The sequence below is a fragment of the Entelurus aequoreus genome, linkage group LG07 (assembly GCF_033978785.1).
Source record: "Entelurus aequoreus isolate RoL-2023_Sb linkage group LG07, RoL_Eaeq_v1.1, whole genome shotgun sequence".
Taxonomy (NCBI): Eukaryota; Metazoa; Chordata; class Actinopteri; order Syngnathiformes; family Syngnathidae; genus Entelurus; species Entelurus aequoreus.
In genome coordinates this window covers 53169445-53186657 of record NC_084737.1, presented here as the reverse complement: position 1 = coordinate 53186657, position 17213 = coordinate 53169445, and the positions used below count along the sequence as shown (strand labels likewise).

Genomic DNA, 17213 nt, shown 5'->3' with positions numbered 1-17213 from the left:
TGTAATATCCTGTTTGTCTTTGTAAGCTTTTAGTGTCTTAAATAACTTCCTGTCTGTACTGTATACCTCTCATGCACGCACAAATAATAACAAATGCAAGTGCCTTAGTATGCACGGTTGCTACAGTAAGTTTTGGCTTCTGCATTTTGACAGACCAAAGACTTGCTTCTAAAATCTCCGTCCATTTGTTAATATGACCGCCTAACAGCTTGTGTGTTAAAATGTTATGTCAACAGTTGTCTGTGAATAAACTGCCATCTAAACATTGCTGGAATAATTGTAATCCAAGTTGAACAACTGCACCAAAGTGTGGAAATACTTCAAACTCATCTGAAGAGGAAATTATTTTGGAATCATTTGTTGTAGAACCAAAACAGATGTTTGAAGCCTTTTGGGGATTCATGGGGTCCACTTGCAATATTGATGCTGATTAGTATAGTAATTTTCTGGTACCATAAAGTATACACAAGTAGTTTATTACATGGTAGTATTGCTAGCATTACATGTACATGTGGATAACAGCAGTACACAATTGGTCGTTACAAAGGCATTCAGTGCTGACATGTCTAGACCTGATGTCTTTTTATTTCTCAGATATGGAATGAACTTTAACTTGAATAAACCTGTAAAAATTTAAACAAAAAGGGAATGGGTCGGAGGGAGGGATCTAAAAAAGTCTGGGTTTTCTTATCCTTGAGGACACTTAAGACTGTTACAATACAAATGCTGAAACTGCCTGTCTTAAACTCAAGTGTTGTTTCATTACAACAGCTACAATGTGCTTGGTCCCAGGCAGAAAAGGCAAGAAACAATACAAGTTCCACTGAATATGTAGAATAAATTGTAGTCAAAGCATTATAGTATTACAATTATAATGGTAATGTTTGCTTGTGTACAACTTTGGTACAGCACTTGACAACTGATAAATGAGCATGTGGAACCTCATCAAAATGTAAAAAAATGCTTTGATTTGTTTTGCTCCTTAATTAAACTGACTGGGCCCCACAAATGAATAAATTATAAAAAGGTCATCCAAATACAAGGCTCAATCAACTCATGTCCGCTTGGTTTATTTCAACACCTGAGCATCTGAAGTAACCCGGAAAAATAACCTCTTTACCTGAGTAGATCACTACTGAGACACTGCTTATCTGGCGGCACCCCACAAACTATATTACCTACCTGTATTCCTCCCTCCACTCACTACAACTCAAAGTTTGTTGGGGTTGACCCATTTGTAAGTGCCTGCATAGCGGAATCCAACTCTCTTTACAAGCTCGTCAGCTTCTGCTGGGCCCCGACTAAAAGAAGAAGCAAAAAAAAAAAAATCTGTCCAGATCCAGATGTGGGGTACAAAAGTTAAACACTGTAACCTACCTTCCATATTTGTACGGAATAGGCTTTGGCTTCTCTTTGTCTATTTGGTGAAGGAGAGGTGTGAAGATCCTCCAGGCCTCTTTCAGTTCATCACTGTAGATACATTACATGATTACCATTAAAAAAAAGTGAGCATTTAAAATGAATTGTAGTAGAAAAAGAGACAATGCTGTAGTCATGGCGCCATCTTCTGGTGAAATATACTAAATCTTATGTCTAAACAAGGGGTCATAATTTTTTAAAACACCAATGGTGGTTCTTAAATTTTCGGTCAAAATTTAGTATAGATGATGTTTTACAGATCGCTTTGTGACCGTCTCTTCACGTAAATAAGACCGTGTTGTGTGCAGTCTTATTTACATGCTTCCACTTTGACTGCATCTTTTCCCTGTCAGCCATGTTGTAGTTTTGTGCGCTTTGATATGAAATCTACTGACAGATATAAGTTAGAACTATACACTACTTTGTATTACAAATGAAAACAGCGGAGGATTAATGTGCATGTACAAGCCAGTCTACCCCACAACAAGAAGATGGAGAAAAAGGAGCTAATTGACTACAATGGCGTACTAGCACAAAGTTCTTTGAAGTAAATCTCTACCATGTATGGAGATATCTGCTGACTTCACACTTGGGAAAATTCCAAATGGCTCATTTGGAGGAAAAATTAAGGAAGGCAAGATTGTTTAATAAAAATCTCCACCATGCCTCTATGGTTTGATTTCAAATGTTCAGGCCATATGCAAATTCTAAATACACAAACACAGGTACCAACAGGTGAGAAAAGTTGGTTTTGCATAATAGTTCCTCTTTAAATACAGACCTGCGTACAAAGTGCATCTGGCTTCCACAGAAGACATCCAAAATGAGACGTTCGTAAGCATCTGGGAGCTTCACATCCTGAAAATAAAATGGGACATAATGGTTTGGAAAAAAAGTAATTTTTCGATAATGTATAATGAAATAATTCAACACATGCCTTATATCTGCTCTTGTAGGTGAGGTCCAGCTCAGTTTCCTCAGGGCAGAAGTACACACCAGGCTTCTTGCTCATCATCTTGGCATAAACTGCTTCATTAGGTTGCACACGGACAACCAGCTCATTGCGGTGACACTGATTTCCAAATATGTCCCCAGGGACATCTGTGAATTGCAGCCGCACCTCAGCCTTTCTCTCATTCAGAGCTTTTCCGCAGCGGAGGATGAAAGGAACGCCTGGGGAAATGGGGTTTGTTCCAAATTAAATTAGAAGATGTGGTTTTTGTGGTTGTGTAACAAAGGGCAACACAACTGTACCATCCCAGCGCTCATTGTGCACATAAAGCACAGCAGTGGCAAATGTAGCCTGAGTAGATCCTTCAGGAACCGTGGCATCATCAAGATAACCCAATTTGGCATCTCCTTCACCCTCTTGGTCTCCCACATACTGGCCCAGCACCACATCTGACATTAACACTGGATTGATGCATTTCAGCACTTTGACCTTTAAGAAGAAATTGAGTGTATGTTTAAAAACTAAAACCAATAGTGAAATTTGTGCTGGGAAAAATTATTTCACCTTTTCGTCCCTGACATCATCCGAGCTAGTGGAGGCTGGTTTCTCCATGGCAACCAGACACAGCAACTGAAGCAAATGGTTCTGCATGACGTCTCTATCATTGCAAAGAGAACAGGAGTTCAGGAGTAAGCTGTCTACCATGGGATTATAATAGTCATGATGAGAACTAATTATGTAATTTAATCAAATATTTCCATCATCAGTGAATAGTCAACAGAACAAGTAATACAATTGGCTCTTTTTATATATGGCCACTCACCGGATGATTCCAAAGTCATCAAAGTAGCCTCCTCTTCCCTGAGTGCCAAATGGTTCTTTAAATGTGAGAACCACACATGCCACACTGTCCCGGTTCCAGATTGGTCCAAAGATGCGGTTTCCAAACCTGCAACGGACATCACATTAGTGGTTCAGAAGCAGGAAGCAAAAAAGCTCAGCTGTTCATGACAACAAGCATCTTTTGTTGAATGTCCTCTTTGGGATATGTATGACTTGGACAGGGAATTACAGTATCTAAACCACGAGCCAGTGAAAGAAGTCTTTCATTTATTATGTAGCACACGTGGGTTCACAGTTACGGGTGAGCTGGAGCCTATCCCAGCTGAGACCAAAAGGGCTTTTCACCCAAAATCGGTATTTTTATGTTGGTACTTATGTCATTATTGTGTATGTACATTGAGCTTCATATGTCTATAGAAAATCTCATTCATCCAGGTCATTGTATTATCAGGGCATTCAATAGCAACTGGACTGTTTAGTTTATTTTTAGCTTTATAATGGTCAAAACCTAACCAAATCGGGATTTAATAACTTTTATTTATACAAACACAGATGGTTTGGTGCAACTTCCTGACTTTGTAGGATACATACAGGATCAGGAGTGTCAAACTTGTTATTGTTGAGAGCCACATTGCAGTAATGGCTGCTTGTAACAGTCAATATATGACATAAAATTTATAATTGCTTCATGATAATTGCCTCACATTATTACACAATTACATATGCATTTGATTAATATAGATAACTTGCTTTGAAATCGTAATTACTGTATACAATCAATTGTTTTTGACAACCAAAAAAATGCTTGACATATCTTGTATGATTAGATAAAATGATGTGTGCCCACCACCTGGCCGGATGAGAGGCAAAATGTTTAATACAAAATATCTGAACAGTCTTTCTGCAATTGATTTAATGACCTTGATGAATGAAAATATTCACAGGCATGTTAGACTATTTTTCAAAAAATGTTATGCATAACAATTTTTTTTTTTAGATATTTAAAACATTTTACCTGAGCACCATAAGATTCTGCACCATTTCTTTGCCAAGGTAGTGATCAATACGATAGATCTGGTCTTCAGTGAAGAGGGAAGAGAGGTGAGCAGACAGCTCCTCAGAGCTCTGAAGGTCTCGTCCAAATGGCTTCTCTACAATTACTCTGGTCCAGCCTCTAGAAAGAACAGATGATGAGATTATGAACAGATTATTACCCCATACTATATGCAAGGAACACATCATGCAGCAAAATATGAAGGTAGCCACTCTGTCTCCTTGTTTACATGCATTTCAGTCATTTACAGGCACACTGCAAGAACTGAGGAATGAAGTGTGCACTGACTTTTCACTCATGCAGTGGTTCCTTAAGTTCTTAGTAACACTGTGATAGACCGTTGGCGGCAGAGCCAGGTAGAAGAGACGGTTTGCCTTAGATCCTTCGGGCAGAGTCAGAATGTGTTTATTGAGGTTGGAGAAGGAATCCCCATCTGCGTAATTTCCACTTATGTACGAGTTCCTGCTGAAGAAGACAGACAACCGATCTGCTTCAGAGTCTGTCACCTAAACCAGGAGATGAGAACAAGCGCAATAAACACAGGCAGGTGAAACTAAAGAAAAATAGAATCGTTTGGAACAAAAAACTAATTGTACATTTGCTAGCCCTAAAATACCTTGAGATATGGCATGCAGGAAGTCCTGATAGCATCAACAGTCAGGTCGGACCGAGCAAAGCCAACAAAAAACGTCTTTTCTGGGAGGAGGCCGTCTCTGAACAGCCACCTGAAAGAGAAGTCAAAACATCTACTGTAGGTAGGAGGTCCATAGTGCAATAGTTTGACTAGTGAGGACCCTTCTTAGGTTGCAGGTTTACTTACCACAAAGTTGGGTAGATTTTCTTCTTGGCCAGATCTCCCTACAGGTCCATACACAAGTAGAATTTAAAATGCAATATAGGTTCTATGTAACATGATTAACATCACCCTGCTTCTATTTCATTGTGCAGGCACGTGTGATTACTTCTTCAAAAACGATGATGCAAAATAGAGAAAAAAGTTCTGAAAACGTTTTGGATATTAAAAAGGAAACTGCTGAAGATGGACGAAATAATAGCACGTAAGAATTTAAAAATAACCTACTAAGTGTGAAATTTCCATTGTTAAAACTATAGCATGTCTAACTAATACAAATAATCACAAATACAGTACAACAAGCCATAACATTAGATACAGTGCACCTGCTAAATTGTATTGGATGATATTTAATACACAATCTGTATGACTTCAAAAATATATAATAATGCTCACTTTTGACTGAATCATAATTTTTGGTTCACCTAATTTTACAGGTGCTTAGTTTTTTCAGCAATGTATCATGTTCTGGCATGAAAAGTAATTTGTGGGAAATAAACCAGATATTCAAACAAAGTTGGAAATCTAACTTCATTATTTCAGGCTTTTTTGTTGGAATTATTTAACGGAAAACATATGTATTTCTAAAAATTAAGTTTGATATGACGTGGACGGACAAACGACCTAGAAGGAAATATCGGTAAACATGTTCAACTTGTGTGACACAGCACATGGTTAAGTCCGCCACTCTATTAGCTAGTGTACCAACGTGAAAGAGAAATGCTGACAGCCAATGACATGGCAACAACAGAACTCTCCCAAGAGCAAACAGAGCAAGAGAAAAAACGTACTGACATCCCCAAGGAGGAAATAAATACATACTAGAGTTTGTAATGTGGAAACTGAAATGGAAATTGCCTTCTTAAAATTAGTGGAACGTTTTCTTTCATACTCAAGTTTACTATATACAGTGTCAACTAAACTCATAACTAAACATCAGTTAACTGGCGGCCCTCACAAAGATTTTTTACCGGCTATCAAACAAGCAGCAAAATGGAGATTCCTCTTTAATCCAGCAGGTGGCACTTATATTTATTTTGATTCAAACAAAAGTAAAGCTTGACTTTTTATCCATATCATCAAAGGGTTTAGTAAAAAAAAGTGTCTCCATTGGAAATATATTTGAGGCATCGAAAGGATCACCATGACGAACCTTAAAGTGCTGCTTTTGAAACATTCACTGGCTGAGCAGTATTTGTTTGCAGAAGCTTGGTGAAATCATTTTCAACATTTCCTGAAATAAGGTCATGTGCAATTATTGCAATATTTTTGAATAGTGACAACACACTTTATACAGGCTAGACAAAGACAAGGCAGATGGAGGAGGTCTCAAACTCACTCTGCACAAAGTCAAACATCTCCACAATTTGTGCTTGCATCACTGAGCATGCAAAATTATTTGTTTCAATTAGGAGTTCAGGACATTTGATGCAAAAGAAGAACAAAAAAAAGCTTAGTGGGCCGTTCTCACACAAAAAACGTTGACCAATAATCAGTGAATTTGATTTAGAATGATTAGTTGTGAACATGCAGGGTTCCTCTGTACTGTAAATTGCTTTCCTACAGCTACCTGATATTTTTTCCAAAAGTTGTTTGTCAAAAGGCAGTCCAATGCACAGCTACTATTTAGCTCTTACAGAATATGGTGGAAGGCAGACCAATTGACCGTGATCTAGATATGTTGGCACATTCAAAGAGGATTTCGGTGATAATAGTGATGAATGGGATAATTTTGGTTCATATTTTTTCTATTTGAAGGCAGATGCTTAAGCACATAATGAATCTTGATTTTAACAGTAGCATACATCTTTAAAAGCAAAGGCCATTATTTGAAAAAACAGTACAGATTTTTACCTTAATTTACATATTTTCATTTAGATTCTCTTGTATTTTTCTTTGCTCTTATTTTATTGGAGACTATTCTGACAAAACTGCTGTTTTTGTGATAGATGGCATCGTAATCTCTTCATGGGCTACTGTCTCTTTACAGTTCTGCAACTAACACATATGTAGAACCCTTTGATTGACCCCCATGTGTTCAGATGTCATTGGTATTAGTGCAAGGTTGATTATACTTAATAATTCCCCTCCCGAGTTCTCACCGAAGCTCCCATGATGATAAATATATGTGTGTCGGATTGCCGGAACTCTTGATCATCGTGCAGATCCTTCCTCAGCTCCCCAAACACCTCCGACCGTGATAGGGGAATGGAGCTCATTTTCTCTAAATGAAAAAAGCAGACAAAGCCATATATGAACATAAAACCTTGTTGCACAACTTAATAAATCAAACAGGACAAAAGCTGGAAAAAAAAGACAGCAATGTAGGAAAAGCAAATATGTATGTTTAGACAATTAATGTAGGTGTAGTTTATGCTCAACTTTTGTTTGTGATGACATCCCCAAAAACATGCATGTCCGGTAATTTAGAGACTATACATTGTTCATAGATGGTACTATAATTATGAACGTGTGAGTGGTTGTGTGTCTATACAGTCGTGCTCAAAAGTTTACATACACCTGTAAAGAACATAATGTCATGACTGTCTTGAGTTTCCAATAATTTCTATGAAAAAGGAGGATTACCTCCAAATTCTTCAGGACAACCTAAAATCCATCAGCCCGGAGATTGGGTCTTGGCCGCAATTGGGTGTTCCAACAGGACCATGACCCCAAACACACGCCAAAATAGAATAGAATAGAAAGTACTTTATTGATCCCTGGGGGAAATTTAGCACCACAGTTCGCTCACAATAAACACTTAGGTATTTTTTTACAAGTGAATAATATAAATACAGTCTATTATAGAGCATTATTCACATGTGAATAATATAAATACAGTCTATTATATATTAGAGTACAGTCAAAAGTGTTAAAGGAATGGCTAAATCAGGCTAGAATTAAGGTTTTAGAATGGCCTTCCCAAAGTCCTGACTTAAACGTGTGGACAATGCTGAAGAAACAAGTCCATGTCAGAAAACCAACAAATTTAGCTTAACTGCACAAACTTTGTCAAGAGTGGTCAAAAATTCTGGGGTGTCTGTGTTTACTAACAACGGAGCCGCAGTCGAGTGCATACTTGCCAACCTTCAGACCTTCGAATTCGGGAGATTGGGGGCGGGGGGGTGTATATTGTAGCCCGGAAGAGTTAGGGATGCAAGGCATTCTGGGTATTTGTACTGTTGTGGTTATGTTGTGTTACGGTGCGGATGTTCTCCCGAAAGGTGTTTGTCATTCTTGTTTGGTGTGGGTTCATAGTGTGGCGCATATTTGTAACAGTATTAAAGTTGTTTGTACGGCAACCCTCAGTGTGACCTGTATGGCTGTTGATCAAGTATGTCTTGCAGTCACTTCCGTGTGTATGCAGAGGCCGCATACAACATGTGGCTGGGCCGGCACGCTATTTGTATGGTGAAAAGGCGGACGCGTCGACAGGTTGTAGAGGACGCTAAAGGCAGTGCCATCACGGCACGCCCTTAATATTGTTGTCCAGGTGAAAATCGGGAGAAATTCGGTAGAATGGTTGCCCCGAGAGATTTTCGGGAGGGGCACTGAAATTCGTGAGTCTCCCGGGAAAATCGGGAGGGTTGGCAAGTACGGTCGTGTGTCTTAACATGGACATATTCTCACTTCTTTTTTTTGTCGAGCACAAAGAAAAGAACATTTTAGTTAAATGTAAGTTGTGTCTTGGATCAAAGATCCCGTCTACTGCCCAAAACAACAATTAAAATCTGCCTGGTTAGGCTTTGTGTATGTCAAGTGTGCATTCCTTAGGTGAAGCCAGGTTTACAGCTATGTTGTTATTATGCTGTTTGTTACTTATGAATGTTATGTTGCAGCTATTTAAAATAGTTTTGTCAATTTGTTCTGGCCTGAAATAAATTGGCCCTTTGAAACATATCTTCGTCTTTGTGTGTTGTATGTAGACCACATTGCTTAGCAGAGTTCGGTGATGCAAATGCATGTCAAGTTGATCAACAGATTGTATTATTCTCCAGTGCAAAAACAGTACTGAAATGAAGACTAAGGGCATTATTGGGAGCTTTTAAAAAAAAAAGAAAAAGAAAAAAAAGTAACTAAATAGTTACTTTTCACATTAACGCATTACTTTTTGGTGTAAGTAACTGAGTTACTTTTGAAATAAAGTAACTAGTAACTGTAACTAGTTACTGGTTTTCAGTAACTAACCCAACACTGTTCATGAGCCTAATAAAAGAAAAGCGGTATACAAAACAATTATGCCAAAGAATGTACGCTCACAATCACTTCCTTATTAAAGATGAGAAGTAAATATGTGGAAAAGTCAACAGTAGTCCCACTGTTGCCAAGCAGGAAGTATTTCAGCCAGTGCAACTCCACAGCATCGACTACATTCTTTCTTTCTTTTTTTAATAATTATGTATTTTAGGGCTCTTCAAACAAAACAGAACATGTATACTGGGGTCAGACGGTCACTACTAGTTACAGAAATAGCCTGCGACAAACTATAATTATATTAGTAAAATCCTGCACTTAATCCCCTATTTAGCAGCGGGGCTCAAACGTTCCGCCCTACTGTGCACCTTCACAACACAACTTGGCACGATCGGCCGAATTGTGAGAAGCTAGCCAGTGATGTCCAGAATAAAACAATTAGTGGAGTTACAGGGTGTAGTTAGTGTAGTTAAAGGGTGTTTGTGGTGTATATTGCAGAGTGTAGTTAAAGGGTGTGTGGTGTATATTGCAGAGTGTAGTTAGTGTGTGTGGTGTATATTGCAGAGTGTAGTTAAAGTGTGTGTGGTGTATATTGCAGAGTGTAGTTAGTGTGTGTGGTGTATATTGCAGAGTGTAGTTAAAGTGTGTGTGGTGTATATTGCAGAGTGTAGTTAAAGTGTGTGTGGTGTATATTGCAGAGTGTAGTTAAAGTGTGTGTGTGGTGTATATTTGCAGGGCTTGTTAGGTGACGAAGAAGAAAAAGCGCGCTGTCATCATCAGTGCTTAGCTGCACGTGCTGTTATGACAACACGAGCTTCCTCGTCCAAGCTAGCAAACAGCGCCTAGCTAGCCACACGCTAATTCAAGTCGAACAGCAAAACAAAACAAAAAAAGAGCACTACTTACTTACCCGTTTACCAGAAGACACGCCGGCTGTTAAAACGTGACAAGCGGGCACAACAACAACAACAAGGGGGCACTTTCTAGGGGGAAATACGCAGGAGAAACTCCACCGAGCCGTGGCGGTGCGAGCTCGGGGAGGCGACTTCCTTGTTGGAGTGACACTGCACGAATGTGAGCTCGTATTGGAGAGGAGAGGGTGAGATCTTATTGGAGAGGAGAGGGTGAGATCTTATTGGAGAGGAGAGGGTGAGATCTTATTGGAGAGGAGAGGAACTCACCAGCGCTCGCCCGACTTCCCATCGCTGCAGGGTGACGTCACGACCGCGCCAGGGGGCGGAGCTACACTCAACCGCTCCCCTCACCTTCTTCCCTCAGGCTCCGGTGAAGGAAATTCGTGAGTAATCTGATAAGTGGACAGGTGGGTATTGCACAACAAAATGAAATGATGTAAACTCAGAAATTAAAAATATAGTTACATTTTTCTGTATATGTTTTGTTTATTGATTGAAACTTGTATTAGTAGATTGCACAATACAGTACATATTCCGTACAATTGACCACTAAATGGTAACATCCGAGTAGGTTTTTCAACTTGTTTAAGTCGGGGTCCACGTAAATCAATTCATGGCATATACTTGAATTTTCTATTGATTTGTCTCGTTTTCTATTGATTTGTCTCGTTTCCATGTACACTATAATACTGTACATGGAAACTATTTCTTTCATTTAACCCTCTGGCTTCTGTGTTGGCACAGTGCTTCACTTTTTTCACATTTTGTTATGTTACATCCTTTTTCCAAAATGGAACACATCCATTTTGTCCTCAAAATTCTACACATAATTCCCCATAATGACAATGTGAACAGTTTTTATTTTTGCAAATGTATAAAAAGTAAAAAAAAACTAATGAAATTACATGTACATAAGTACTTACTCCCTGTGGTGAGAGGAGAACATTGCAGAAGGGCAACCATCTCTGCAGCAATCCACCAATCAGCCCTGTATGGGGTGGGGGGAGGGGGGTTCGAGGTGGGGGGGGGGGGGTTGGTGGTAGCAGGGGTTGTATATTGTAGTGTCCCGGAACAGTTAGTGCTGCAAGGGATTCTGGGTATTTGTTCTGTTGTGTTTATGTTGTGTTACGGTGCAGATGTTCTCCCGAAATGTGTTTGTCATTCATGTTTGGTGTGGGTTCACAGTGTGGCGCATATTTGTAACAGTGTTAAAGTTGTTTATACGGCTACCCTCAGTGTGACCTGTATGGCTGTTGACCAAGTATGCTTTGCAGTCACTCACATGTGTGTGTATGAACCGAATATATTCAATCAATCAATGTTTATTTATATAGCCCAAAATCACAAATGTCTCAAAGGGCTGCACAAGCCACAACGACATCCTCGGTTCAGAGCCCACATAAGGGCAAGGAAAAACTCCCAACCCAGTGGGACGTCGATGTGAATGACTATGAGAAACCTTGGAGAGGACCACAGATGTGGGTGATCCCCCCCGCCCCCTTCTTTTTGGAATGAATTCCAGGCACCACTCATCACCGGGCCAATACCATCCCTACGGTGATGCATGCATGGGTGGCAGCATCCTGCTGTGGGGATGTTTTCAGCGTCAGGAACTGAGAGACGAGTCAAGATAAAGGAAAAGATGAATGCAGCAATATACAGAGACATCCTTAATAAAAAAAATTTAAAAAAACACTTCCAATCCAACCTGATGGAGCTTGGAGGTGCTGCAAAGAAAAATGGGCAAAGAGGAATGGGCGAAACTGCCTAAATATACTGTAGTTGTGCCAAGCTTGTGGCATCGTATTCTAAAAACATGAGGCTTTAATTTCTGCCAAAGCTGCATCAACAAAATATTGAGCGAAAGCTGTGAATACTTATGCAAATGTGATTAAAATAAATAAATAAATAAAATAATAATAATAATACATTTGCAAAAAATTTAAAAAAAACTTTACACATTGTCATTATGGGGACTTGTTTGTAGAATTTTGAGGACAAAAATGAATTAATTCCATTCTGGAATAAGGCTGTAACATAACAAATGTGGAAAAAGTGAAGCACTGTGAATACTTTCCCGATGCACGGTATTGTAGGTACATGAATTCATAATAACATGTGATATTTACCCACTTTGGTCATTTTAAGCATGCGATAACCATTCCTGGGTCTAAATTGGCTGTCAAAGTGAGCCAACTTCTCGGTTTATGTCCACATTTTTCCACTATCCGGGTGGGAGGCATGATTTATAATCTAGAATTAACCTTCAGGTCAGAGGCAAGAGAGCAGATCCCTAGCTGATGATGTCAATACAGCAGCAATGCACCGCTAAATGTACGTCCTTAACATTAGCGCTTAGAATAACAAAATCTCTTATACAAACCCTGTTTCCATATGAGTTGGGAAATTGTGTTAGATGTAAATATAAACGGAATACAATGATTTGCAAATCCTTTTCAACCCATATTCAGTTGAATATGCTACAAAGACAACATATTTGATGTTCAAACTGATAAACATTTATTTTTTGCAAATAATCATTAACTTTAGAATTTGATGCCAGCAACACGTGCCAAAGAAGTTGGGAAAGGTGGCAATAAATACTGATAAAGTTGAGGAATGCTCATCAAAGACTTATTTGGAACATCCCAAAGGTGAACAGGCAAATTGGGAACAGGTGGGTGCCATGATTGGGTATAAAAGTAGATTCCATGAAATGCTCAGTCATTCACAAACAAGGATGGGGCGAGGGTCACCACTTTGTCAACAAATGCGTGAGCAAATTGTTGAACAGTTTAAGAAAACCCTTTCTCAAGCAGCTATTGCAAGGAATTTAGGGATTTCACCATTACGGTCCGTAATATCATCAAAGGGTTCAGAGAATCTGGAGAAATCACTGCACGTAAGCAGCTAAGCCCGTGACCTTCGGTCCCTCAGGCTGTGCTGCATCAACAAGCGACATCAGTGTGTAAAGGATATCACCACATGGGCTCAGGAACACTTTAGAAACCCACTGTCAGTAACCACAGGTGGTCGCTACATCTGTAAGTGCAAGTTAAAACTCTCCTATGCAAGGGGAAAACCGTTTATCAACAACACCCAGAAACGCCGTCGGCTTAGCTGGGCCTGAGCTCATCTAAGATGGACTGATACAAAGTGGAAAAGTGTTCTGTGGTCTGACGAGTCCACATTTCAAATCGTTTTTGGAAACTGTGGATGTCGTGTCCTCTGGACCAAAGAGGAAAAAAAACATCCGGATTGTTCTAGGCGCAAAGTTGAAAAGCCAGCATATGTGATGATATCGGTGTGTATTAGTGCCCAAGACATGGGTAACTTACACATCTGTGAAGGCACCATTAATGCTGAAAGGTACATACAGGTTTTGGAGCAACATATGTTTCCATCCAAGCAACGTTACCATGGACGCCCCTGCTTATTTCAGCAAGACAATGCCAAGCCACGTGTTACATCAACGTGGCTTCATAGTAAAAGAGTGCGGGTACTAGACTGGCCTGCCTGTAGTCCAGACCTGTCTCCCATTGAAAATGTGTGGCGCATTATGAAGCCTAAAATACCACAACGGAGAGCCCCGGACTGTTGAACAACTTAAGCTGTACATCAAGCAAGAATGGTTAAGAATTCCACCTGAGAAGCTTAAAAAATGTGTCTCCTCAGTTCCCAAACGTTTACTGAATGTTGTTAAAAGGAAAGGCCATGTAACACAGTGGTGAACATGCCCTTTCCCAACTACTTTGGCATGTGTTGCAGCCATGAAATTCTAAGTTAATTATTATTTGCAAAAATAAATAAAGTTTATGAGTTTGAACATCAAATATCTTGTCTTTGTAGTGCATTCAATTGAATATGGGTTGAAAAGGATTTGCAAATCATTGTATTCCGTTTATATTTACATCTAACACAATTTCCCAACTCATATGGAAACGGGGTTTGTACTTGGTTCATATTTAGGTCACAAAATGTAAATGGAGAATAATTGGTTGTTTTTAGATGTTTTTTGGTGGGTTTAATGGGCGGAATAGACACAATGACATCATGGCTCCCATCGGCTCTATTGTAAGCCTATTATTTGCCTTTATTTACAAGTTAGAATGCATTAAAAAAAGACGTGTGTTATTGTCTTTCATTAGGATTGGGACTTATAGGGGGAAAAAAAAAAGTGCAGTTCCCTCTTCAAGGTAAAGGATAATGTGCTGTCAGAATAAATTGCGTGCAGGTTAATTTTTTTGTGATTAATCACATGAGTTAACTTTTTTTTTTTTTTGTCCGCCCTCATTTTTATATTTATGTCGTATCTAACGTTAGTTAAAAAACGCAATATGTGCAATATGCAAAAGTAAGAAAAAACATAAAGTAACTAATGAAAAAAATACTGACTCAGTCAGGTGAAATTGATAGTAAAATTGAACCGAGCGCTAAGTAGAACCTCCCGGAGCTCTGTCTGCTAATAGGATTTTCCAAAATCTACTAAGCAGCTTTTCGTAGAACCTTTAATGCAGACACAAGGGAATTATCAAGTTAAAGGAATAATTTTTGGTGATTTAACCCCCAATTCCAACAAAACATCATGCATTAATTTTAGATGGTGATCTGTTTAGATAACCACCAGCATTACAATAAAAGAGTTCTTAACCTTTAATAAGGTCAAGATGAACATATCAATTGGATGATTCGTTTGATTACATTTGTGTAACACAATTAACACATGTATGGCACAGTGACTTAGAGTCCAGCAATTCTGCACACAGCGTGGACATGCTTTCAATATTTGGCATGGATGGAACCAATTTGAATTAGGGGAATAAAATGAACAAATGTATCCCTGTTTTTTAAAAATCCAACGCCGGATTTGCTTTTTAGCCTCCAGCAAGTGGCCATCACATGCACGGTGAGCCTGAATCCCACAGTATCATTCTGATGTTTCTTCCTTTTGGAAACTGCAGAACAAGCTTGACAAGAAACTGAAGAGGAAATTAAGTATTTCCTCATAGACTGTGTTGTAACACCAGAAGTTGAGTTAATGATGTTGACTGTTGCAATTTGGTCCCCGTCTTGCTAATGTTCAATGTGAAATCAACCATCAGCATCTCCTCCATGTACAAAATGTAGTTGTACCATTTAATCACAATACTTAATGACATCATTGTTTAGGATTAAAGCCCATTAAGCCTATTAGCCTATATTAAGACATGTGTGTCTGCAGAAACGTTGGTAATAAAAGTCACTTCTGTGAGTCACAGAGTGGTGGATTAGCACATTGAGGCGGACATTTAAGAAGTGGTGTGTGTCTTCACTTCTGTGTGTTCAAATACAAAACCCAAAACCAGTGATGTTGGCATGTTGTGTAATTCGTAAATAAAAACAGAATACAATGATTTGCAAATACTTTTCAACTTATATTCAATTGAATAGACAGCAAAGACAAGATATTTAATGTTCGAAAAGAGAAACTATTTTTTTTGCAACTAATCATTAACTTAAAATTTAATAGCAGCAAACACTTTGCAAAAAAGTTGGCACAGGGGAATTTTTACCACTGTGTTACATGGCATTTCCTTTTAACAACACTCAGTAAACGTTTGGGAGCTGAAGAGACCAATTTTTTAAATTTTTCAGGTGGAATTATTTCCCATTCTTGCTTGATGTACAGCTTAAGTTGTTCAACTGTCTTTTAGGCTTCATAATGCGCCACACATTTTCAATGGGAGACAGGTCTGGACTACAGGCAGGCCAGTCTAGTACCCGCACTCTTTTATTACGAAGCCACGCTGTTGTAACATGTGGCTTGGCATTGTCTTGCTGAAATAAGCAGCGGCGTCCATGATAACATTGCTTGGATGGCAACATATGTTGCTCCAAAACCTTTCAGCATTAATGGTACCTTCACAGATGTGTAAGTTACCCATGTCTTGAGCACTAATACACCCCCATACCATCACAGATGCTGGCTTTTCAACTTTGCGCCTATAACTATCCGGATGGTTCTTATCCTCTTTGTTCCTGAGGACACAACATCCACAGTTTCCAAAAACAATTTGAAATGTGGACTCGTCAGACCAAAGAACACTTTTCCACTTTGCATCAGTCCATCTTAGATGAGCTCGGGCCCAGCGAAGCCGGCTGCGTTTATGGGTGTTGTTGATCAATGGCTTTAACTTTGCATAGTAGAGATTTAACTTGCACTTACTGATGTAGCGATGAACTGTAGTTACTGACAGTGGTTTTCTGAAGTGTTACTGAGCCCATGATGTCGGTTTTTGATGCAGTACCACCTGAGGAATCGAAGGTCACAGGCATTCAATGTTGGTTTTCAGCCTTGCTGTTTACATGCAGTTATTTCTCCAGATTCTCTGAACCTTTTGATGATATAACAGACCGTAGATGGTGAAATCCCTAAATTCCTTGCAATAGCTTGTTGAGAAATGTTGTTCTTAAACAATTTGCTCACACATTTGTTCACAAAGTGATGACCCTCGCCCCATCCTTGTTTGTGAATGACTGAGCATTTCATGGAAGCTGCTTTTAAATCCAATCATGGCACCCACCTGTTCCCAATTAGCCTGTTCACCTGTGGGATTTTCCAAATTAGTGTTTGATGAGCATTCCTCAACTTTCTCAGTCTTTTTTGCCACTTGTGCCAGCTTTTTTGAAACATGTTGCCGGCATCAAATTCCAAATGAGCTAATATTTGCAAAAAATAACAACGTTTCTCGGTTCGAACGTTAAGTATCTTGTCTTTGCAATCTATTCAATTGAATATAGGTTAAAGAGGATTTGCAAATCATTGTATTCTGTTTTTATTTACGATTTACACAACGTGCCAACTTCACTGGTTTTGGGTTTTGTAGTTTGTCACATGTCCTTGCTGCCACACCGGTAAAACAGGTTGAAAAAATGTACGTGCACACACACACACACACACCCACACACACGTCATTGCTTTTTGCTTTACCTTTCCCCAAAATG

The 17213-nt window shown here is 39.1% G+C and overlaps 1 protein-coding gene across 1 annotated transcript; it reads right to left on the bottom strand.

Moving 5' to 3' along the window:
* Positions 1-460: 460 nt before the first annotated feature.
* g6pd (glucose-6-phosphate dehydrogenase) lies at positions 461-10540 on the bottom strand. Its single transcript, XM_062053933.1, has 13 exons — positions 10497-10540; positions 7224-7345; positions 5089-5126; positions 4885-4993; positions 4557-4774; positions 4230-4388; positions 3195-3320; positions 2936-3029; positions 2674-2860; positions 2357-2592; positions 2201-2277; positions 1378-1470; positions 461-1301 (listed from the first exon to the last, which is right to left on the bottom strand). Exons 1-13 carry the CDS (start codon positions 10516-10518, stop codon positions 1211-1213), a joined length of 1572 nt encoding a protein of 523 aa, XP_061909917.1. The 5' UTR covers positions 10519-10540; the 3' UTR covers positions 461-1210.
* Positions 10541-17213: the final 6673 nt, after the last annotated feature.

Excerpts from the sequence above, each read along its gene's own strand:
- g6pd (XM_062053933.1), bottom strand. The coding sequence starts at position 10,518 with ATGGGAAGTCGGGCGAGCGCTG. Across the intron at positions 3,030-3,194 it reads GATGACTTTGGAATCATCCG|AGACGTCATGCAGAACCATT; the intron begins GTGAGTGGCCAT and ends TTGCAATGATAG. Across the intron at positions 1,471-2,200 it reads CAGATGCACTTTGTACGCAG|TGATGAACTGAAAGAGGCCT; the intron begins GTCTGTATTTAA and ends ATGTATCTACAG.